We start from the raw sequence: 20,313 nt of genomic DNA, 5'->3' as shown, positions 1-20,313 counted from the left end.
TTATCTATTTTTATATTAGAAGCCATTATTTCCTAAAAATAAAGTCTTTTTGAAAACAAGAAACTAAAAATGATCGTGATTTAAGGTAGAATTTTCACTCAGAAAGCTTTATGAAAACTATAACATATGACAGAATGTTGAAAAAGTTTACAAAGAAAAATCACTACAAAGTTTCTTTGGTTTGAAAGTCTCTTGACCACTAAAGCAAAGAAAATGTTCAAGAAAGTATCAACACATGAAATCAATCTCCCCGCTTCAACCGCCATCTTGTTTTGTTTTGAAAACGTTTGTTGTTTAAGGAGCGCAGAATCAGAAAATATATCTTTTTTAGCCAGTACGTTTTAAACGCGTTTACGGCAATGTTTATTCTTTACACTTTCGTTTTCAAAATCTGTTGAACATGGATTTTGGCTTGTGACAATTGCCTCGCGTAACATCTGTGCTGGGGGCTAACGGAAAATTCATAAATCTTTGGGGGGACTTAAAATTCAGGGGGGACCTAATTTTTGCCTGGGGCCTAAACCCAGGCTGACGCTATGATCCAGTCTCACACACACACGACTACACGACGGTTGTTTCATGCTGTTTGGTTTAGAAAGGCAGAAGGGCCATTCCACAATTTCCAGTGTGGAATTGGTGCAAATGCCACGCCGAAGGCGTAAAGACAATATTGAATTCCTACGCCGTAGGTGAAAATGTTTTTATAATTTAAATTTGTTACTTTCAATATAAAAGAGATCAAAGAAGAATGGCTAAACAAACGCTGTATAGCCCTTTATGGGAGGGGGAATATTTATGGCTCAAAGAATGCTCTGATGATTTATATTTTGGAACTTGCAAGGTTTGTGAAGTAAACTTTTCAGTATTATATGGCTTAAGTTCGATTGAGCAGCATGAGAAGTCAAAATCACACCAAGATACTCTTTCAGATGCTGTAACCAATGCTGAAATAATGTGGGCTTTGCTATACATAGATGCAGATCTTTCTTTTGATGATAACTTTGGTGTTTCGATGTGTAATGTGTTTTCTGACTCTGAAATTGCTAAACATCTAGCAAAAGACCTTACTCCTTATAAAATGAAATATATTGTCCAGTATGGCATTGCTCATTATTTTGAAGGGTTTACAAGCTCCACTGCCAAAGTATCAAACTCAATGATTGATGCTAAAAGAATGATAAAGGACACTGTCCAATGTTTTGGGTCGTCAGTAAATGTTCCTATAACCAAAAGCCTGATAGAGACAGTGAAACAAGCAAAACAGAAATGTGATGATCATAGTACAAAAAAAGATGCTTCAGCTGTTTCGAAGTCTGAAGAAGAAAATGAGGAGGACTCGAAAGTTATAGAATTGGATAATTTAAACACTAAACTAAAGCAGATTATTCATGGACTGCAGGTAGCTGATGATATCATGGAAAAAAGTAATGAAGATGTGAGATCTTGTATGTCTGAAGAGAAAAGCAAGAAACGAAAACAGACTTTGAAGAGGTCAAAAGCTAGATTTATTGCCAGTGTGAAAAGAAAGAAACAGTTGAGTGACGACTTGGAAAGCCTTTCAAAGAAGATTGAGGAACTTAAATATCAGTATTAAAGATGGAATTAATTATGCTTGTTCTAATGGTTTTAGAATTCGTTTACTTTGTTACTCACTGATCTTGGTCTTTTTATATGAGATCATTTTTGTGTCAATTGTTCGTCGTTTTTTTTATTATTATACAGTACAATAAAGATCTATAAAAACATGCAAAATGTATTATTATTTTGGAAGTCTATGAAAATTTCTTAATGAAAAGTCTTCGGTATTTCAATCAGGAATATTTCTTATAACAATTACATTATATTAAAATCTTTTTTATTATGAACAAAGAATTAAAAAAAAAAGAAAAAAAGATGAGTTTCCGTGGACGTGGTGGCGGCCGTGGTGGACGTGGAGGAAGAGGCGGAGGCCGTGGCGGTCGAGGTGGTTTTCGACAACAAGACTATGGACCTCCTGAAACTGTCACAGGTATATTATTTATTGTAACTATCAGCTGCAAAGTTTTATCCGTGCAAGCTTTAATTTAAGATGTAATTTTATTCTGTTGTGGTAAGAAACTTTTATAAGATTTGTGGTCCTAATTTTGCAGACTTCGCTCTTTTTACAAAATATTACTAGAAATATTAACCAAGAATATCTGTAATTTCCCTCTAGAAATTGGTCATCTTTTACATCCATGTGAAGGTGATATGGTGTTGAAGTGTACGAACGAAAACGTTCCTTACTTCAACGCCCCAATCTTCCTTGAAAACAAACAACAAATTGGCAAAGTCGATGAGATTTTTGGTCCCATAACTGAGTTCTATTTCTCTGTCAAAATTTCTGATGGTATGAATGCTGATTCATTCAAAAAATTACAAAAGGTTTGTACGGACAACTACTAAACATTTTTTAGAATTATTAAAAGATATTGATGCATTTGCTTTCTATTTTGTTTATTTTTATACGAGGACAGTACTCCTAACGTAGGGCTTTAGCTTAGATTGTAGGTAAAGCTTTATAATCTTAAAAACGTGATTGTAGCAATTCTTTTTTTTTCTCATTTTAGTTTTTCATTGACCCAATGAAGCTTTTACCTTTAAGTAGGTTCTTATCAAGGAATACCAGAGGTAAGTTTATTTTCTTCCTTTACAAATCCTGAACAAATTATTAGAAAATTATATTATTTAGAAGATGAAAACAAAAAGACTGAATTTGCAGATCAAGTCATTAGATATCTTTTAGCACTACAGTCGACTCTCTCTAATTCGACGTTCTACTTTTCGATATGCTCCATTATTCGATAATATTGAAAGTCACTGCCAACAAGAAACTTTCATAAACGACATTCTACTATTTATTCTACGCCCCCTTATTCGGTAAGAATCCAATTTTCATTGGAAATCGATTTAGAGAGCGTCAACTGTATTCCAAAGAAAGTTTGTTCATCAAGCCGTCAAATTGTTTTTTTATGATTAAACTTTAATCCTTACTTTAATTTTTTCTCGCACCTTAGGTGGCGGCAGAGGTCGTGGAGGCCGTGGTGGTCGTGGAGGCGGCAGAGGTGGAGGTCGCGGTGGAGGTAGAGGTGGATTCACACCAAGAGGAAGAGGAGGCCGAGGCGGTGGTGGTTTCCGTGGCGGAAGAGGCGGTGGCGGCTTCAGAGGAGGTATGTTTTCTTCTTTATACTGAGTAATGTTTCTTTACTTGCTCGTTTTTGACCCAAAAGACAACGAATTTTTTTCACTATTCTTTTTGGTTTTAATAAGTGCACTTTATAGTTTAGATTCCCATTGAAGAATCATATTCTGGTTTTCATGTTAATATAATTTTTTTAATTGATTAAAATTTCCTTTTTTGTAGGTCGAGGACGAGGAAGGTTTTAAGGATATATCAAGGATCAATTTTGTACATAGAATTTTTGCAGAAGAAGTGCGTATGTTGTAAAGGGGTATAGGTTACTCAAGCCATCACGTTTGGAATCAGTCTATGTGGAAACGCCCTTCTCTGAATTGTAATGTCAGTGAGAATAAGCAAAGACTCCATGTATCTGCTAAAGCGGAATTAATGTTTTAAGAACAATGTGGGTGGCGTGAAATGGTTTATGAAATATAGCAATATGAGTATTGTATAATTTTTTAAAGACAAAGGAGGAAGTTGGTATCGGGCCAAATAATATTTTCACAATGATTTTTCAAAAATGAAATTTGTTTTTAACTTGTTTTTTTCCTCCTGTTGCTTTATTTTTATCTCTTTTTATCGAAATATTTTTTATGCCAGATAGAAGAGAATATTTTCACAATTTTATCATTTTGTGTTTTATCAGGTTTTATAAGAAAAACGAAGATTAACTAGTACGCGAAATATTCATTTGATTTTTCCGTTCTTATTTTACAAATTCTCCATTTCAAAAATATTTACAAAAAACATTGAATTATAAAATTATTTTAACTATGCACCTAGGGTTTTCTTGGAAGTATCGAATCTTCTAATTAGCAAGGACTCTGTAATCTTTGTACGAATTTTCGTCTTTTATTCTCGATGCACTTTTCGATTAATGTCTCTTAAAAATTAACGCTGCTATATACGAATGTCATGTTTTGTTGTTTCAGCAAAGTTATTTAATATTAACCAACATAAAAGTGACCTTTAAATCAAAGATGGAATTGAAAAGCTAAAGCGATGCAATGTTGCACGCCAACAACCTGATGAACGCATGAGTGAACATTTGTCCTTGAATTTGGCTTGGTTCAAACTCCTCGAATTATCTTGCACCATGTTTAAAATGGTAATATTTTTCTCTTAACCCATAGGTGTACTTCTCCTACGAGTAGTCATTCGTCGTGTGGTTCCCATACGTGGGGTTGTCATTCTCCTAGTTGTACCCATTGGCATCCCTGTCGGTCCAGGGGCTCCTGCAGGTCCAGCAGCCCCTGCAGGTGCGAAGTATTTTACTTCACGTCCGTTTGCAGGTTGAATTGGTCTGAAATTTCCACACAGTGGCTGTTGACCAGCACCCATCACTGAGCTGAATTTATTGACCTAAGGGAAAGTCAATTTAGATTTCGTTATGGATTTGATTACTTAAGTTTTTAAGTATGTAGCTAGAATAGTTTCAGGTTCGAGCAAAAGCATCATTTTTTTGAGAACAGAGATAAAGTTAGTGATTTCTTTAATTTAAAACATTTCAACCAAAAAGAGAGAAATGTATCTTACTGTTTCTCCATTCAACAGGATTGGTCGATTGAAGATGACCCACGTGACAGATTCATAGCATGGTGGCGTGGGCAGTGAACCTTTGTACACAAACCGTCTCAAGTTTCTCAAGCCTTCAGTGAAGTGTGGAACCATCCCCGTCATTGAAAAACCTCCTGGCATGGGTAAGACATCGCCTGGTGTTTCAAGAATAAAAATCGATGACTGAACTCGATGATTTAGAAGTATTGATTGAAAGATTGATTGGTAATATCCTTAATGCTAAAGAGCTTGTAGAGAGAGGGGTTTCTACAATAGCACACTTACTTTCCCCTACCTTTTTGTGTTTTTTGAGTACTAGGCTCTACTGTTCCCTTATTAATAAGGGAAAGGGTTATTGTATTCAACATACCTGGTTGTTGTACATTCATCACGTTCTCAGCAAACCTCCTGAATTCGGCGTTTGGCGGTGCTCCAGGATCAATCTATAATTTGGAAAAACCTTTTAGAATCTCTGATTTTATCACGTTTTATCTCTAAATTCTTAATCGTGTGCACTTGCTTTTTACATTGCTGTACACATTAAATCAGAAAGAAATTGAAAAAAATACCTTGACGAAGAAGGCTAATATAGCCAGACCGTTTGGTTGTTTCAATGCATTTCCTTGGTTCGGAAACAAGGTGTTCTGGAATACCAGGTGAACCTAAAAAGTAAAGAGTAAGATATCATCACCATTAAGTGGATTGAAAACCACGTAACATCTTGTACTGTTCATTAATTTGTTGGCAAAAAAAATGTCAATGAAAAGATTTGATAACCATCCAAAATCAAAATCAAATCGAAGGTATGGTGAAAAGAATATCACCAATTTAAATTTCAAACCTCTCCTGCAAATTTTTGTCCATCTAGCGCATGCTCAGAGCCAGGTTCACCACCACATCCAAAATGCAGATGAAATTGTTTCAAAGTATACGTCTCTCCTTGAACAGTCAACATGGCTGCATGGTCGTCATTAGCAGCATTGTTATCAATGCTGTTATCTATGGCAAATCCTATAGTCTTTCCATTGTTGGATAATTTCCCACGAATCATGCCTTCGATTCCTTCCATTGCTATACCACTTTGTAAAGGAAGTGTTGCAGAGTTGGAAGCACTCATGTCTATTGGTGACTGCATCTGACCACCACACAATGGCGCCAAATGCTTCCAATTTGGTGGACCGTAGGCTGAAATATAATCGAGCAATGGTTTTTGTCAGGTTTTGTTAGCTTCTCTAACAAAGGATTTAACTTAACAATTTCTTTGTCCGAAAAATATATGATCGTACGTGCGACGCAAAATTAGGCTTTTCTAATCATGCCCATACAGTGCAGAGAATCTTTTGCAAAATTTGAGCAAATTTGAGTGAATAATAGGACCCTTACGGTGCATTTTCTTGAAAATATACAAAATATGGTCAGACTTTCCAAATTGTACACCCTTAGAGTGCAATTTTCCTCATCTTTGCTGATTTCGATCCTTACACTGCACTTTGGGAATATTGTTGGGATATAGGAATGCATTCATTATAGGTGGTTATAAATTATGTATATCTTACCAAGATCTGTTTCCTTGTAAGCCCATTGGAACTTTGGTGGCGGTGCTGAAAAGATGGAAATTGGCGATTTTGATAATGATATTATAATCTCACTCGAAAAGGTATATACTAATGAAATACTCAATAAAGAAAGTGGACTGGAGAGAAGAGAAAGAACTTACTAGGTGAAGGTGCCAGTGTGGTTCCCGCAGCTGGTGTGGTTGGTTTCTTTGTTGGCATGACGATAGGACAACAACCTGATGCTGTAAGAAAATGTCAAAGGTATAATTATGCATTACCTTATTGGTATATATTTTCGCGTGTTATTCGCGAAATTTTTTCGAAAAAACGTGTTTCGCGTGTATTAAATTTTGCCATTGCCGACTTCTGGAAAATTTTCGCGTGTATTAAATTTCGCGATTCACTAAACTAGGTATTTTTGAAACACAACGTTTTTGATGTAAAAATACTAACAAAATACTAAGAAAAATTTTTTCGCGTGTATTTAATTTCGCGATTTTGTAATTTTGAAAAATTTAAACAGTATTAAATTTCGCGAAAATTGACCAAAAATCTCGCGAAATTAAGTACCCGCGAAAATTTGTAACACGCCAAAATATATACCAATAAGGTAGTTTCTTTTAATTTGAACATTTGGAAAAAATAAATCTAATAGCCACAAGAATCGTTCTTTACAGAAACGCTTTTAAATAACATTAAAAAGCTTGCGGCTTTATTTTCTTTTCAATTAGCTATTCGAAAATTAGACAAGGGGGAGATTCAGTCAGAAAGAAAAGAGATGAAATTTTTCAAAAATACAATATATGTAAAGATTAATCAAGGCGAAAAAGATTAGATAGATCTCTTACTTAATTGAATGATGGGATGGTGATGGTCGTCAGGGTGATTGTGGTTATGTTCATGGTAATGCACATCGTATCTCGGTTCTGGTTCTGGTGGTGGGTTGTCATAGTAATGATGGTGCTCATCACTACCCCCATCTACTTCATGGTGACCCCCGTCTTCGTTGTGGTGGTAGTCATGGTGATGCTCATCTTCTGGAGGTGGTGGAAGAGGAGGAGAAGGAGGCGGGGGTGGAGGTGGTGGTGGGGGTAGAGGAGGAGGGTGGTATTGGCTATAGTCGTAACAATAGCCACACCGCGGATCATATGAATAGCCGTACTGGTAGCAACCAGGGCAAACGGATCGGTATTGTTCAGGTGGCAGGTAGTGAGGGTCAGGATGTGGTGGGGGAGGATGCTCACCATCGTGGTAGTGGTGATGATGCTCTTCTCCTGGGGTAGGTGGGGGTGGTGGGTAGTGGTCATCGTAGTAGCGTGGCAATGGATCGTGTGCCGGTATGTTGTGCACTTGTTGGACATCATCTTTGTGCTCAAAATTGTCTTTATGTTCATCATTGTCTTGGAAATGACTGTAATAATCTGAATGATTGTAACTGATCTGATGTTCATGTCCATCATCCGCGTGATGCGGATGGACGCTACCTGGGGGGAAGAGGTGCTTTTCCCCTGGGTAATGAAGGTGTCCATCTTCAGGGTTGTGCTCATAACCAACTGGAGGTGGAGGAGGAAGGTAGTGTTCAGGGTAGTAGACACTGTTATGGTGTACTATGTCTTTATCCCATTCTTCAGGATGCTCATTGGGTGCAATGTGAGCGTGTGGGTCACGATGGTCGAAATGTTCGACTGGGTTGTGTGCGTCCAAGTGATCGTGTGGATCGTGAGGGTCAGGATGACCACCTATCGGAACATGAACGTCGTAGTGAGGTCCGTGATCAAATTGATCTGTGTGTCTATCAGTGTCATGTATTTGTTGATGTTCTTCGTGAGGATCAGGCGGTGGGTGGTAGGGAGGGTAGGGTGGTGGATAATGTTGGTCAGGACCGTGCTCGTGTATCGCGTCTTCGTGATGATAAATATCACGATATGTGTCGTGATACGATCCTGGGTTATATGCGTGATGACCTTCCTCGCGTGTTTCCCTTGCCTGGTCATGGTGATCGTGAGTGGAGTCGTGTTCATGTGCCACTTCCCCCTCGTGTTGTGGTTGATCATGCTCTATTGGATGATAATGTGCTACCTCGTCGTGATGAACCTCGTCCTCTGTTTCTGTTGGAGGATGCCATTCTTGATGATAAACCAGCTCATGACCAGGCTTATGCTCTTCAGTTGGTGTAGGCTCTTCACCAGGTTTTTCTCCTTCCTCGTGCTTTTTTTCTTCATGATTATCTTCTTTGGGACCGTCATGGTGAACGGTGAGATCGATATGATGGTGGTGATGGTGATGTGTTTCATGAGGAGATTCCCCTGGGGCTTCTCCAGGAGTTTCCTCTTCACCCGGTGGATCATCCGGTTCCAAACCAGGTTGATATGAGAGGTGGACATGTGGTCCTAATGGAACATCCACCACTTCACCTGGCTCTGGTGTTTCGCCTGGTGGTAGTGGTGCAGGGGTGGTTGGGGGGTGTGCAGGAGGAGGTGCTACTGGTAACGGTGCAGGATTTTCTGGATGAGGAGATAGTTGATTGGGATGACAATCTTGAGGTGGTGCTTCTTGTGGCTGACATTGCTGGTTACACATAGGACCACAATTGGCTGGCAGCACCACACTACCTTTTGCATGATTTTCGATCAGTGCTGGACCTTTCTGAGGATCATGATCAGAATGTGCGTGTGAATTCGCTGCCAGTGATTGACCACCGGCGTTGAATGATGCTTCAGAAGACGACTTTATTGCAGCTTCAGGATGAAGATTGCTCCCTGTACACGGAAAAGGCCATTAATATTTATTGGTGTGTGTGTGTGAATTGTAGCAGTTTTAATAATTCCAAAGATAGAGGTGTCACGAAAAATCGGACACCTTATATTAGGACTTGGCAAAAGTATTAGTTATAGGTCGTTTCAACAATGAAAGGGCTCCAACAGTAGGCAGTATTTTTATTATATTCAAAGATTTGCAATTTTCCGTTATGCAATTGAGTCTACATAACTCGAATACGCACAGGGAACACAAACTTGGTCGAGTCAAGGAAATCTCGAGTTAAGGGTTCGAGGTTCGAGTTAGAGAGACTCCACGGTAAATTCGTCTATTTTAGACCGCGACCCTCAACTGATCACTTACCTTCTGGTAAAGCTGGTAAAGCAGGAAGACCAGGTTCTGCAGGTTCAGCAATGCTACCTGGTTTTGGATAAGCTGATATTTTCCGAAAGTGAGTTAAAGAGATGGAAAGCGCAATGAAAATGACCACCATAGATTGCCAACAACTTCTTAAGACCATGTCGCGATGAACAATAAGAAGATTTCATGAGATATATACATCTCGAATCGAAAATTTCATCCGAAAATTTAAGGTTCCGATAATAAGTTGACCATTTAGATAAACTGATTTTTTTTGTAGTTTTGATTTTTTTGAGATTTCTTGTAGAAAATCAATTCTAGAATGCCGCAAACATTTTAAAGGGTTGTTTTCCCTGCTCAAAAATCTGTTGAGAAAGATAAATGCTGAATGAGAGCAGGAGGTTGTTTGATTTGTTCTAAAGTTAATGGAGCATGCAAAATTTTAATTAAATTGCTTTTCAGATATATGCCAATTTCCATACCCTTCATAAAATTTCTCAATTATAGTCTAATCCAGCGGAGCCTCAAGTTTGTATGTAACCTCCTACTGTATTGAATTTCAGTAATGATCCTTAAGGGCTATTTTCAATGTCTACTGCCTACTGCCTTGCCGAACAGGACAATACTTCTGTTGTCAAAACTTTACCTAATCGTATCTAATCAACAAGCTAGAAAGCTCTAAAAGAGGCCCCCAGTCACCTTTCAAATCACGCAATCTCGCAAAACATCGTGGAGAATGTTAGTCGAACGTTTTGACGTTTATCAAATCCGGGGGTTTGGCGTCACTTTTTTGACGTCAATAAAAGAGAATTTAGAATTTTTTACCTTTTTTCATGTTGCTCGAATTATTTAGAGATTTTTGAAAGTTTTACATGCTAAATTTTGTATATTTGAACTGTCTGATCTTTCTTCTCTCTGGCAATACTAAATTTGTCTGTGAGTTGATTCTTGATAAAAAAGATTCAGTATTCTGTGACAAACTTTCAGGGTTTAAAGAGGTCGAAAGAGGTAAGAGAAATCTGCCTTTTAAAATATATAGAAAGAAAGATCAGTTCTAGCTCTTTCTAGCGGTGTATAAATATTGATAGGTTGTAAAGGATTTTCACTACACCTTTTTTTTTTATAAGAACAAACTATATAAGAACATAAGGCTTCGAGGCCCAAAAATTTAAGAACATTCTAAGAACATACTAAAGCTTTGGAGACTTAAAAACATGCAATTTCTTAAGAAATTACATCAAAATGCTCAAAAAATGCTGAAATTAAGAACATTTTAAGAACATTTTTAGGCTTCAAATCCAAAAAACTAAGAACATTCGAAGGCTTCGAAAATTTCTGACGTTCTTATGATAAAAAAAACGTGTATGGCAGCTAGGCACAAAGATTCCTCCTATCGAAAAGGAAATTCCAAATCACGTTATCACGAGTTAAAATTCCCTTTCTATCACGATCATATTGATCACGTTGGTTCCTCCGATCACGCAATCACGCATTTTAAAATCTTAAAAAACGAAATCACGAACTTGAAAAAACGCCAATCACGCCATCACGAAAACCACTGGGGGGGGGGTGCTCCTAAAATGAGGTGGGGTGCTTATTACGTAATGAGATTGCAAAAATGAAAGAACACGAAAGATTTTCTTGCTTCCTGATGTAGTTTAGAGGGGGGAAACCCGCAGGTTGTAGTTTATTTGTTGTGCGTGTTTGACTGAAGAAATTCAACACTCATTCACTTCTCCATTTCCCCTTCCCTTGCTTGCTTTTGATAGACACATCAAATTGGCACCAATTTGATAAAATTGTAAGAATTCGTTAACGAAGCTGAGTAAACATGGGGAAACAAATTCTCAATGCATACAGGTGTTTGAACTAAAGTGTGACGTGTACCCTGTTTTGCTGAAACTGAAATTAAGAAGGTAAAATACCAATTTGATTATCATTATTATTTGAGAAGCATGCTAACAAATGATTAATCGCAAATTTTAATAATGTTTTTCATTAATTTGTGTTTGTGTTTTTTATTTTTATTACAAGGTAAAAAATTTCATTTCTACTCTTTTCCCATCGTGAAACAATCTCATGTTCAACCTTTGGCAATATGAAATCTCCCTCCTTTAGTCTTTATCAGATTTCATCATCTTCATCCGCAAGGCTCGCCCTCAATAATCACCTCCCAAAAGGCCTAATCGTTGGGAAACATGTATCACTTGCACAAATTTAGCCCGTTCTCGTACCCTACAAAGTGCAGCAACAACAACTTAGCCTTAATGTCACATTACTTAGTTAATTTAACAAAGTCGTTTTGGTTATTCAACAGGTTGTACTTGTACCCACCTACTTTGTGAGGAGTATGGCAAAGGACTTCTTGATGTGGGCTGTGTTGATATGGTGGGCGGAACCCATCATATGATGTCACTACTGTATAATGGAAGACATACTATAGATTGGTTCAAATATGAATCATCCATAATACAGTAAATTCATCCATCCATTCAAGCTGTTTGTTCTCCATTAAGTTTGTATATAAGTTTTGTAAAAGCCCACTCATTAATGTCAATAATGTCAGCAATTTCGTTTTACTTAAGAGGCATCTTTGACAACATGGGGAATCTTATCCTTTGGATGCGAATCTTTTGTATTTTTCCTTTATTTTGATCAAATCATACTTTTCCTTTTTGTCTTTTCCCTTAGGATCCTATGTAGATGTAAGGAAATCGCTCGACAATCAGAAAAGACATTTTTAACGTTTGGTATACAATTTTATGGAGAATGTTGGGCCAGTGAACTATCATTGGAAGACCTCCTGGTGAAGACCACATCCTCTATACATTGCGTCAATGTGGAGCTGGTTAAACGGTGCACTCTGAGACAATCCTTCGACACGCGGGCTCGAATTTGTGTTGGATCGGCCAATTCCACGGCCCTTTATGCAGAACGTATGTACATTATGTCAAATTCTTTAATAATAATAATAGAACCGCGTCACAGAAATTACGAATCAGCAAAAAATTACCTCAAATCTACCTTTACCGCTAAAAGATTCCGTGGCAAATAAAATCATTTCCAATCGACGAATTTTTTACCGATAATTTTATTTTCGTTTCCAATTTTAAACTTTTTAAAAATAGCTTTTGAACTTTATCTTCACCGAGGGAACTCAAGATCTTGAAATATCTACTGGGGTTTCTTGAGTAGTAATTACATTTGAACTGCCAATTGGTTTCCATCTTATCCTTTGTTATTTCAGGTAGAATTAAACGATCTCACACACCAGTGAAAGTAGATGGTGGATTCAGCACCTGGAGTTCTTGGAGTATGTGCACTTTGTCGTGTGGTATTGGCTTTAGCGAACGGGTGCGAGAATGTAATAACCCTTCACCGCTGAACGGCGGTAATCCTTGTGTGGGCCAAACTCTTCAAACAAGACATTGTTATCATGGTGCCTGTGGTAAGATAAATACCTTCCCGTGGAGTACATTTGCGAAGCTTTCAAAGGGCTAGGAAGAGTAGTTGAATGCGGAGTTAAATAATTCTTGGCCTTCAAAAACTAGACCCAATAATATCACTTTAAATAATGCGACTTTACAGATCCTTTGTTATTATCAAGTCATTTAAACAACCTACTGGATATTACTTCCTTATCTTTTTTTCACCTAGAGTACCGTAAAGAAGTGCTAGAACCGATCATTGTTGACAGCGATCTTACCCAGTGGTCCTCATGGTCAACTTGTGATAAATCGTGCGGTATCGGGGCCAGTCATCGAACACGCGTTTGTCACAACATCATGCCACAACCTGATTCGACGCCTAATTGCATCGGACCTAAGTACCAGTTACGACAATGTTTTTTAAGGATATGTAATTGAAAATTCAATTTTAAACATTTCGAAGGATTAAATCCATCTTATGAATAATTGCATTGGGTTATTATTTCAAGGAACGGTAGAAGTAACCATTTCTTTCGTAATTTATTTGTTGGAACGATTTTTAGAGGGAAGAACTGGGTATTTTATTGTTGTTGAAAATATCTTTGTGTACATTTTTATTTGAACCACTTCCAATTGTTATTGAAGAATTTGACTGTTTCCTGGTAACTTCTAACAGGCAGCATGTTCAATTTATTGTTTTTAAATCTTCCAAGCAACCTCATTAGAGATCAGTCAGGCCGCTAATGTCAGAACCAAATAAAAACGATACCAAAAATTATAATGAACCTTGATTAAATTTACATTTCGATTCTAAACTGTTTGAATGTTGATTTGATTAAATCATGATATAAAAATATAAATTCAGGTGGCCTGCCAGACATAAGTTCAGTCACATCAACCAATCAACTTTAGAAGTTTTTAACGGGAAATGGAGCTTATCAAACTTTTTGTCACGACGTTATTTTTATCAGGTAAGCTATACTTCTAATGACCTTTGATAAATTCTTTGAAAGGCTGATAATATTTTTGGGCTCTCACTTTTGTTTTCATAAAGTTTTCTATTCATAAAATGGCCTTATACATGTTATATGCAATTTTTTTGACGTCACCTCTGACAAACCTATTGTCTAACCACTTTCCTAGTTAATAATGACTAGAAAATCTTTTCTCAAACTTCAAGCTTGAAGCTTTCTATAATTTCGTTTTCTTTGCTTTCAGTCATTCCATACATTGCATGTAGTTATGTGGATTTGAATTTGTTTTGTGAAGAATACAGTGACGGGCTCATTGATGTTGCTTGTGTTGAAAAAGTTGGTAACACTCAACATATGAAAAAATTGATCTACAATGGACGAAATGATATCGACTGGGAGCGCTATGGTAAATCTATAAAGAGGTTCGTACTTTGTAATACTGTATAGAAGAGGCCAATTTTCACGCATTCACGCAACCAAAAATGCCTATTCACGCATTCCGGGATAGGGGGTGCCTTAGATAAATTTAGATTTGAGATTTTTTTAAAAGTAATACAACACTCTGCATTACAAGTTTTAAGTGGTTGGACTTAACCATAAATCTGATACCCATTATCGTCTAGCCCTAGAACAATCGGTCTACTGTTGTCAAATCTAATCTTTGGACGCTGTAAAATACGTGTCCAGAAGACCTCAGTTTTCCAATAATTTTGTTTTTTCGTTTTTATAGAATTCTTTGTAAATGTAATGAATTGGTGAAGAAATCAGGAAAGAAATATTTAACATTGGGAATACAATTTTATGGAGAATGTTGGGTTAGTGAACATCGAGTTGAAGATATTTTAAAAGAAGTTCCGAAATCGAAATTGTGCGTGAACCATAAATACAAAGCATGCAAACCTAGAAGTTTCCACCAGAAAGCAGCAGGGCGTAACGGATACGAGATCAAAGTTAATACACACGCATGCGCAGGGAATGACAAATCGACTGCCTTGTACACTTATTGTGAGTATTTATTTTAATCTCTTTGAAAATATATTTCTTTTTTCAGCAATGTTTCCACCATCTTTCTAGGACCTAAAAATTCTACATCCCTTGTTGGCAATGATTTTATGTTCGTTTATCTTTTGGTCTATGAATTATTATGATGTGTGGGGGTCCCCCAAATCCCTTTCTTAGTGGATAGAAAAGCCCTGATAGATATCAAATATATCTATGATATCAGACCAGACTGGAACACTTTATTTGGATCATCTGATAGATTATGATTAACATTTTTCCAATTATCTTAACTTTACCCTCAGATCATTTGCATGAGATTCAAATTGAGGTCTTGGAAGAAGCAAAAGAGACAGAGTGGACCTCATGGACAACATGCAGTAAAAGTTGTGGTAAAGGATATCAAGAAAGATCACGAACAGCTTGTGAAATGGTCTCTGGTGTTCACAGATGCGATGTCATGAAGGTGGACAGACGTGAATGTAATTACCAAAGTTGTGGTAAGAAATCCTCGAAGAAATCTATCTAGAAAAACGTTAAAAACAACATTTTGTAGCCTTTCAAAATTCTGTTGGATAAAAATATGTGTTTAGCAATTGCTGTCACATGCAATTTACACTTTTGGTCAATGCACCTGACTCTTCATATGCTACTCCGAGCTACTCCTCATTTTTATAAGCATCTCCAATTTTCGGGTCAGTCCTGGGATCGCTTAGCATTCTAGCTCATTTTTTGAAATATTTGCTTCGACCACGCTTGATATCATACCATATTTATACTTATTTGGTCAAGGGCTATCGTTAGACATGGTTAGATTATCTTATAGAAAAAGCTTTTACTTTACAAGATAGGGAAACAAATTTAGCTAATTTGCGGCTTCAAGCCTTAGCAATCTGGTTGCTTGTCAAATGGAAAATGTTTCACAGAAAGGATATAGGTTTTAAACATTGATTTCACAATTTACAATTTTAATCTAGCCTTGACGGAGCCAGCGAAAGCAGCATTTCGACCAATCAATGGAGGTTTTAGTGAATGGACAAGTTGGACACCGTGCGTTTGTGGAAATACAGCTCCTTCAATTAGAACAAGAAAATGTGACAATCCAAAACCTCAAAATTCTGGCAAAAATTGTGTCGGTGAACCTTTTCAAATGAAATTGTGCAAATATGAAGAATGTTAAATTTAAGAATCTGGTTATATCTTTGTATTGATTATGTTATGGTATTGGCAAATTTGTTTTTGTCTTAACTCTTTTCGGTCGAATCATCTTTTAAATATTTAATTGTTAACTTATCGTAGAGACTAATCTAATTTATGAGTCAGCAAGTGACGTTTTATGTATGCCATCCAAAACGCAATAGCTTGATTGCTAAATGTTTGTAATTTTCATGGGTTTCGTTTTCATGAAATGTAATCCTTTTTTGATAAATAAATAAATCAAACAAATTCATTTTCTGTTTTTAATTTCAAAGGGTGAAGATTGAATTTGAAAAGTCAACTTTACTTCAAAGCGACAAAAGGGGGCCGAGTAAACACGTGAAAATGAAGAAAAAATGAAAAACAATTTTCCCTTTCGAGAACAAAACTTTGTATCAAGTATTAGTTTAGCAGCTTAACCCTTTAAGTGCCGATGTCGTATATATACGACATGGGCTATATAGGAGGGCGAAGCCCTCCTGTAATGCCCAGTTTGAGTTAGAAATCGTTATTTTTGGTCGAACTCGTAGGAATTAGATTGTCCTTTATGGTCAAGCAAAAAAAAATTCAAAAGTGAGTCTTTCCAGCGAAATTTTAAGCAAAAAAGTCAAAAAATTGCAAAAAATTGACAAAAATTCACTTTTTTGAGATTCTGACCGTTTTTTGACTATTTTTGGTCAACGAGTGATCCAAGAACCTCCAAATTTGGCCCTGTTTTACTTTATTCTGTCTTCTAGTGAATTGATTTGAAATTTTACCACTGGGCACCTTTTCATCAGTTCAGTCAGGTCCGCGCAGCGGGCCTGACTGCTTTAATTCCCTAACCTACCCCCCCCCCTTGGCCGCCGCCCACCACGCCCTTCCTAAATCGGGCGGCGCCGAAGGCGCCCAAAAGAAAGAAGAGACTCTAAGCTATCCAACGAGCTATATACGAGCTTCTAATTCCTTCTAGATCAGGAGATATAAGCCCTTAAAGTTTGAACTAGCGATTTTTTAAAAAAAACTTAGAAAAAAGGACCCTGGCACTCAAAGGGTTAAGCAACATTCATGCGTAAATTGAAAACGCTATCCGTTAAAACCAAATACGATCTTCAAATATTTGATTAACTGTAATTTGCAGGTGTAGACCAAAACCCTTTGTGCTTTTATTCGCTCTTTGCAATTGTTATTAGCTTAGTATAAAATTCAAGAACCGTCTACGGTCAAGTTAATATGCAAAAACTTATTTTTAGAAACGGTTCAGAGTGTTGGTTTTTAGACTCTTTAAAATGAATACAATCAAAATTTCAACTTTTACACTTTTATTATCAGGTAAGTCATTTTTTGGAAGTTTAGTTGCGGTCATTTTTTGCCGTTATTCTTAGCCACGTGATGTCTGGTATTACACTTTTTTTTATAAGAGCATCTAAATTTTAAAGCCTTCGGATTTTCTTAAACTTTTTAAGTTTCAAATGTTCTTCAAATTTTTCCTCTTTTTTCTATATTTTTGTCTGTCTTCGAGTCCGCAAAGCTTTTTAAAAATATTCTCAACTTGTTCTTAATATTTTGGCCATCGAAGCCTTATGTTCTTATAGTTTGTTCCTATGAAACAACGTGTACCATTTAATCTCTGCATTAGTTTTGAAGACTCCCCAACTGGTCATCTTAATCATACTTCTGGCAAAATGAAGATACTAAAGCAATCATAGGCTTTCACTGTTCCTCATCCGGGGCTAAAATGTTAACAATTTTGACGTGTATAGTATATATCTTTTTCGCTCTTTCAGTCATTCCATACATTGCATGTAGTTATGTGGATTTGAATTTGTTTTGTGGAGATTACAATAATGGGCTCATTGATGTTGCTTGTCTTGAAAGGATTGGTGACACTCAACACATGAAAACGTTGATCTACAATGGACGAAATGATATCGATTGGAATAATTACGGAGCGTCTGTTGAAAAGTATGATCACTTTGTACTTATTTATACTCTATGTTTTATTCAAATTATCAATTTTAACACTTTGAAGATTATTTCAAGATAAGATCCAAGGTTCTGCACCCCGTCACTGATCCACTGAGTTGCACTAGTGTATGTGAATTATCTTCAAAAAATGACATCATCCCTTGTTTGTCATTCGGTTAAGGATTTCTGTAAAAGTAATTCTACAGTTTGCACCGAATGGCCTTTTAAATAATTTTGTTTTTCTGCCATTATAGAATCTTATGCAAATGTAAAAAGCTTGCGCAAGATTCTGAAAAACAATATTTGAGTTTTGGAATCCAATTTTACGGTGAATGTTGGGCCAGTGAATATTCAGTTGAAGACCTCTTGAAGAAAGTTCCAACGTCCAACAAATGCGTCAACGGAACGTACAAAGAATGTCAACCACAGAATTTTCATCGTAAAGTAGAGGGACTAAATGGAGGAGAAATTACTATCCAATCACAAGCTTGTGCTGGTACTGATGTCTCAACTTCGCTATACACTTATTGTGAGTATTGTATTGTTGTTGTTAGCGCTCAGACGTATGACATTTATTTCAAAACGCAAGATAAACTAGTTGTCATCAGTGCAAATTCTTTATAACCTTTGAGGTTATTTTATATTAACTTCTTTTTTGTCAAAACGCCTTGAAACAATCGAATTTGGCCAAAAATCTAAAAATTTTAACAACCCATGACATTGGATTTTATTTCATAGCTTCCACAATCCTGGCCATAATATTTGAGACGAAAGGAAATTCTCAATATATTTTGGCCCGGATTGCAGAGGGAGTAACAAAAAACCACTATCAAATATCTATCATCTCTTTTGAGATGATATAGCCTTCAAAGTCTTCAAATTCCCAAAAATCGACCAACCATTAGTTTGAAAGACGTAGTTCTGTCATTCATTCATTCATTCATTCATTCATTCATTCATTCATTCATTCATTCATTCATTCATTCATTCATTCATTCATTCATTCATTCATTCATTCATTCATTCATTCATTCATTCATTCATATTCATTTACTTTAAGATTATCTACGAGAAGTGGAAATCGAGACTCCAGATATTGGTAAAGAGACAGAGTGGACCTCATGGACAACATGTACTAAAAGTTGTGGTAAAGGATATCAAGAAAGAACACGAACAGCTTGTGAAATGGTCTCTGGTGTTCATAGATGCGATGTCCTGAAAGAAGAGATGAGAGAATGCAACAAGCATGCATGTGGTTAGCATTTCTTCACTACTCTTACCCTCATTTTTTTAATAGAGACCTCGAGCTCGAATTTGATACTGTCAAATTGGTCATCGCCAAAGATGAGTTATTCAGTTATTCAGAATCTGTTCTATCCAAATCTTTTTGACACCCTTTGTTAATTTTATGTGGTGAATTCGAATCACAAGTCAGTGAAAACAACACTTTATACGTACAGATATGTTTAATACGAAATGGGCTAGGAAAAGTAATAAATAAACAACCTAGAATGTTTTTTGAATTCAAACTAATATTTCTTATTTAGAAGAAGAGAAAGAAGAATTTCGACCAATCAACGGAAAATTTAGGGAATGGTCAAACTGGTCTCCATGCGTTTGTGGAAATACAGCTCCTTCAATTAGAACAAGAAAATGTGACAATCCAAAACCTCAAAATTCTGGCAGAAATTGTGTCGGTGAACCTTTCCAAATGAGACCATGCTTCAAGATGAACTGCTGGTAAGAAGAGCTCGGTTATTTTTTTCGCTATAGAAGATTCAAGTTTTTAATTTTTAGACGTCGTCACAAAATGATGCAGAATTGAAGGTTTTTTTTGCTAATATGTAAATTTAAATAGCCTGTCACTAAACTCGACCTTGTTACCCTTGAGTTTGTATTGAGGAATCAATTACAGAGACAAGTTTTGGAATTTATGTGAAATATTTGCTCTTTTCTTTTTTCTAGAGAGCCAAGAGATGTAACCAAAGGAAAGTAAGAAGATGAATTTTTCGTATTTTGATTAAAATCAATCCATTTGTAAATTTATTCGTTAATTAGAACAATATCGTTCAACAAACTAAAAATTTCAGGCTTATTTTCATGGTTCCCTATAACCATTTAAACTAGCACCACTATTTTTACAACAAACCAGTGACGTACACTCATATACTAAAGGCCTTGTTATCAGAGAAAATTTATTCTCCCGTCAAAGGTCGCATCAATGACTACCACTCAAAAATCTCAGGATTTTTTTCTGAATTCCATTTTTTATTCGTGTTTTTAATTTGATTTTTTTCCTACGGATACTGATTATTTTTCAAGTTGTTTAATATATTTCT

The 20,313-nt window shown here is 36.4% G+C and overlaps 5 protein-coding genes across 6 annotated transcripts; 4 read left to right on the top strand and 1 right to left on the bottom strand.

Moving 5' to 3' along the window:
* Positions 1-1,847: 1,847 nt before the first annotated feature.
* LOC136806503 (H/ACA ribonucleoprotein complex subunit 1-like) lies at positions 1,848-3,876 on the top strand. The gene is made up of 5 exons (XM_067063089.1): positions 1,848-2,008; positions 2,195-2,403; positions 2,589-2,649; positions 3,036-3,188; positions 3,383-3,876. The coding sequence occupies exons 1-5, from the start codon at positions 1,861-1,863 to the stop codon at positions 3,403-3,405; spliced, it is 594 nt and encodes a 197-aa protein (XP_066919190.1). The 5' UTR covers positions 1,848-1,860; the 3' UTR covers positions 3,406-3,876.
* On the bottom strand, positions 3,834-9,815 carry LOC136806502 (uncharacterized). The gene is made up of 9 exons (XM_067063088.1): positions 9,433-9,815; positions 7,161-9,071; positions 6,474-6,554; positions 6,313-6,357; positions 5,598-5,941; positions 5,326-5,418; positions 5,127-5,199; positions 4,736-4,911; positions 3,834-4,561 (listed from the first exon to the last, which is right to left on the bottom strand). Exons 1-9 carry the CDS (start codon positions 9,587-9,589, stop codon positions 4,322-4,324), a joined length of 3,120 nt encoding a protein of 1,039 aa, XP_066919189.1. The 5' UTR covers positions 9,590-9,815; the 3' UTR covers positions 3,834-4,321.
* Positions 9,816-11,374: 1,559 nt separating this feature from the next.
* Positions 11,375-13,454, top strand: LOC136806501 (adhesion G protein-coupled receptor B1-like). Its single transcript, XM_067063087.1, has 5 exons — positions 11,375-11,463; positions 11,747-11,903; positions 12,121-12,365; positions 12,677-12,877; positions 13,087-13,454. Exons 1-5 carry the CDS (start codon positions 11,418-11,420, stop codon positions 13,293-13,295), a joined length of 858 nt encoding a protein of 285 aa, XP_066919188.1. The 5' UTR covers positions 11,375-11,417; the 3' UTR covers positions 13,296-13,454.
* A 216-nt stretch (positions 13,455-13,670) lies between these two features.
* Positions 13,671-16,119, top strand: LOC136806499 (uncharacterized). Its single transcript, XM_067063083.1, has 5 exons — positions 13,671-13,828; positions 14,076-14,253; positions 14,562-14,836; positions 15,136-15,330; positions 15,808-16,119. The coding sequence occupies exons 1-5, from the start codon at positions 13,786-13,788 to the stop codon at positions 16,008-16,010; spliced, it is 894 nt and encodes a 297-aa protein (XP_066919184.1). The 5' UTR covers positions 13,671-13,785; the 3' UTR covers positions 16,011-16,119.
* A 1,110-nt stretch (positions 16,120-17,229) lies between these two features.
* LOC136806500 (thrombospondin-1-like) lies at positions 17,230-20,058 on the top strand. 2 transcript variants are annotated; one of them, XM_067063086.1, is made up of 6 exons: positions 17,230-17,338; positions 17,794-17,971; positions 18,229-18,503; positions 19,035-19,229; positions 19,525-19,714; positions 19,940-20,058. In XM_067063086.1, coding segments are annotated over exons 1-6 (882 nt in total). In that variant the 5' UTR covers positions 17,230-17,295; the 3' UTR covers positions 19,941-20,058. The 2 variants fall into 2 exon arrangements, with proteins under 2 accessions (XP_066919187.1, XP_066919186.1); XM_067063085.1 differs by having other exon boundaries at positions 19,522-19,714.
* Positions 20,059-20,313: the final 255 nt, after the last annotated feature.

Source organism: Clytia hemisphaerica, unplaced genomic scaffold (assembly GCF_902728285.1).
Source record: "Clytia hemisphaerica strain Z4C2 unplaced genomic scaffold, Clytia hemisphaerica genome assembly, whole genome shotgun sequence".
Taxonomy (NCBI): domain Eukaryota; kingdom Metazoa; phylum Cnidaria; class Hydrozoa; order Leptothecata; family Clytiidae; genus Clytia; species Clytia hemisphaerica.
The sequence above is the reverse complement of the archived record's forward strand: the minus strand, read 5'-3'. Positions and strand labels throughout refer to the sequence as shown.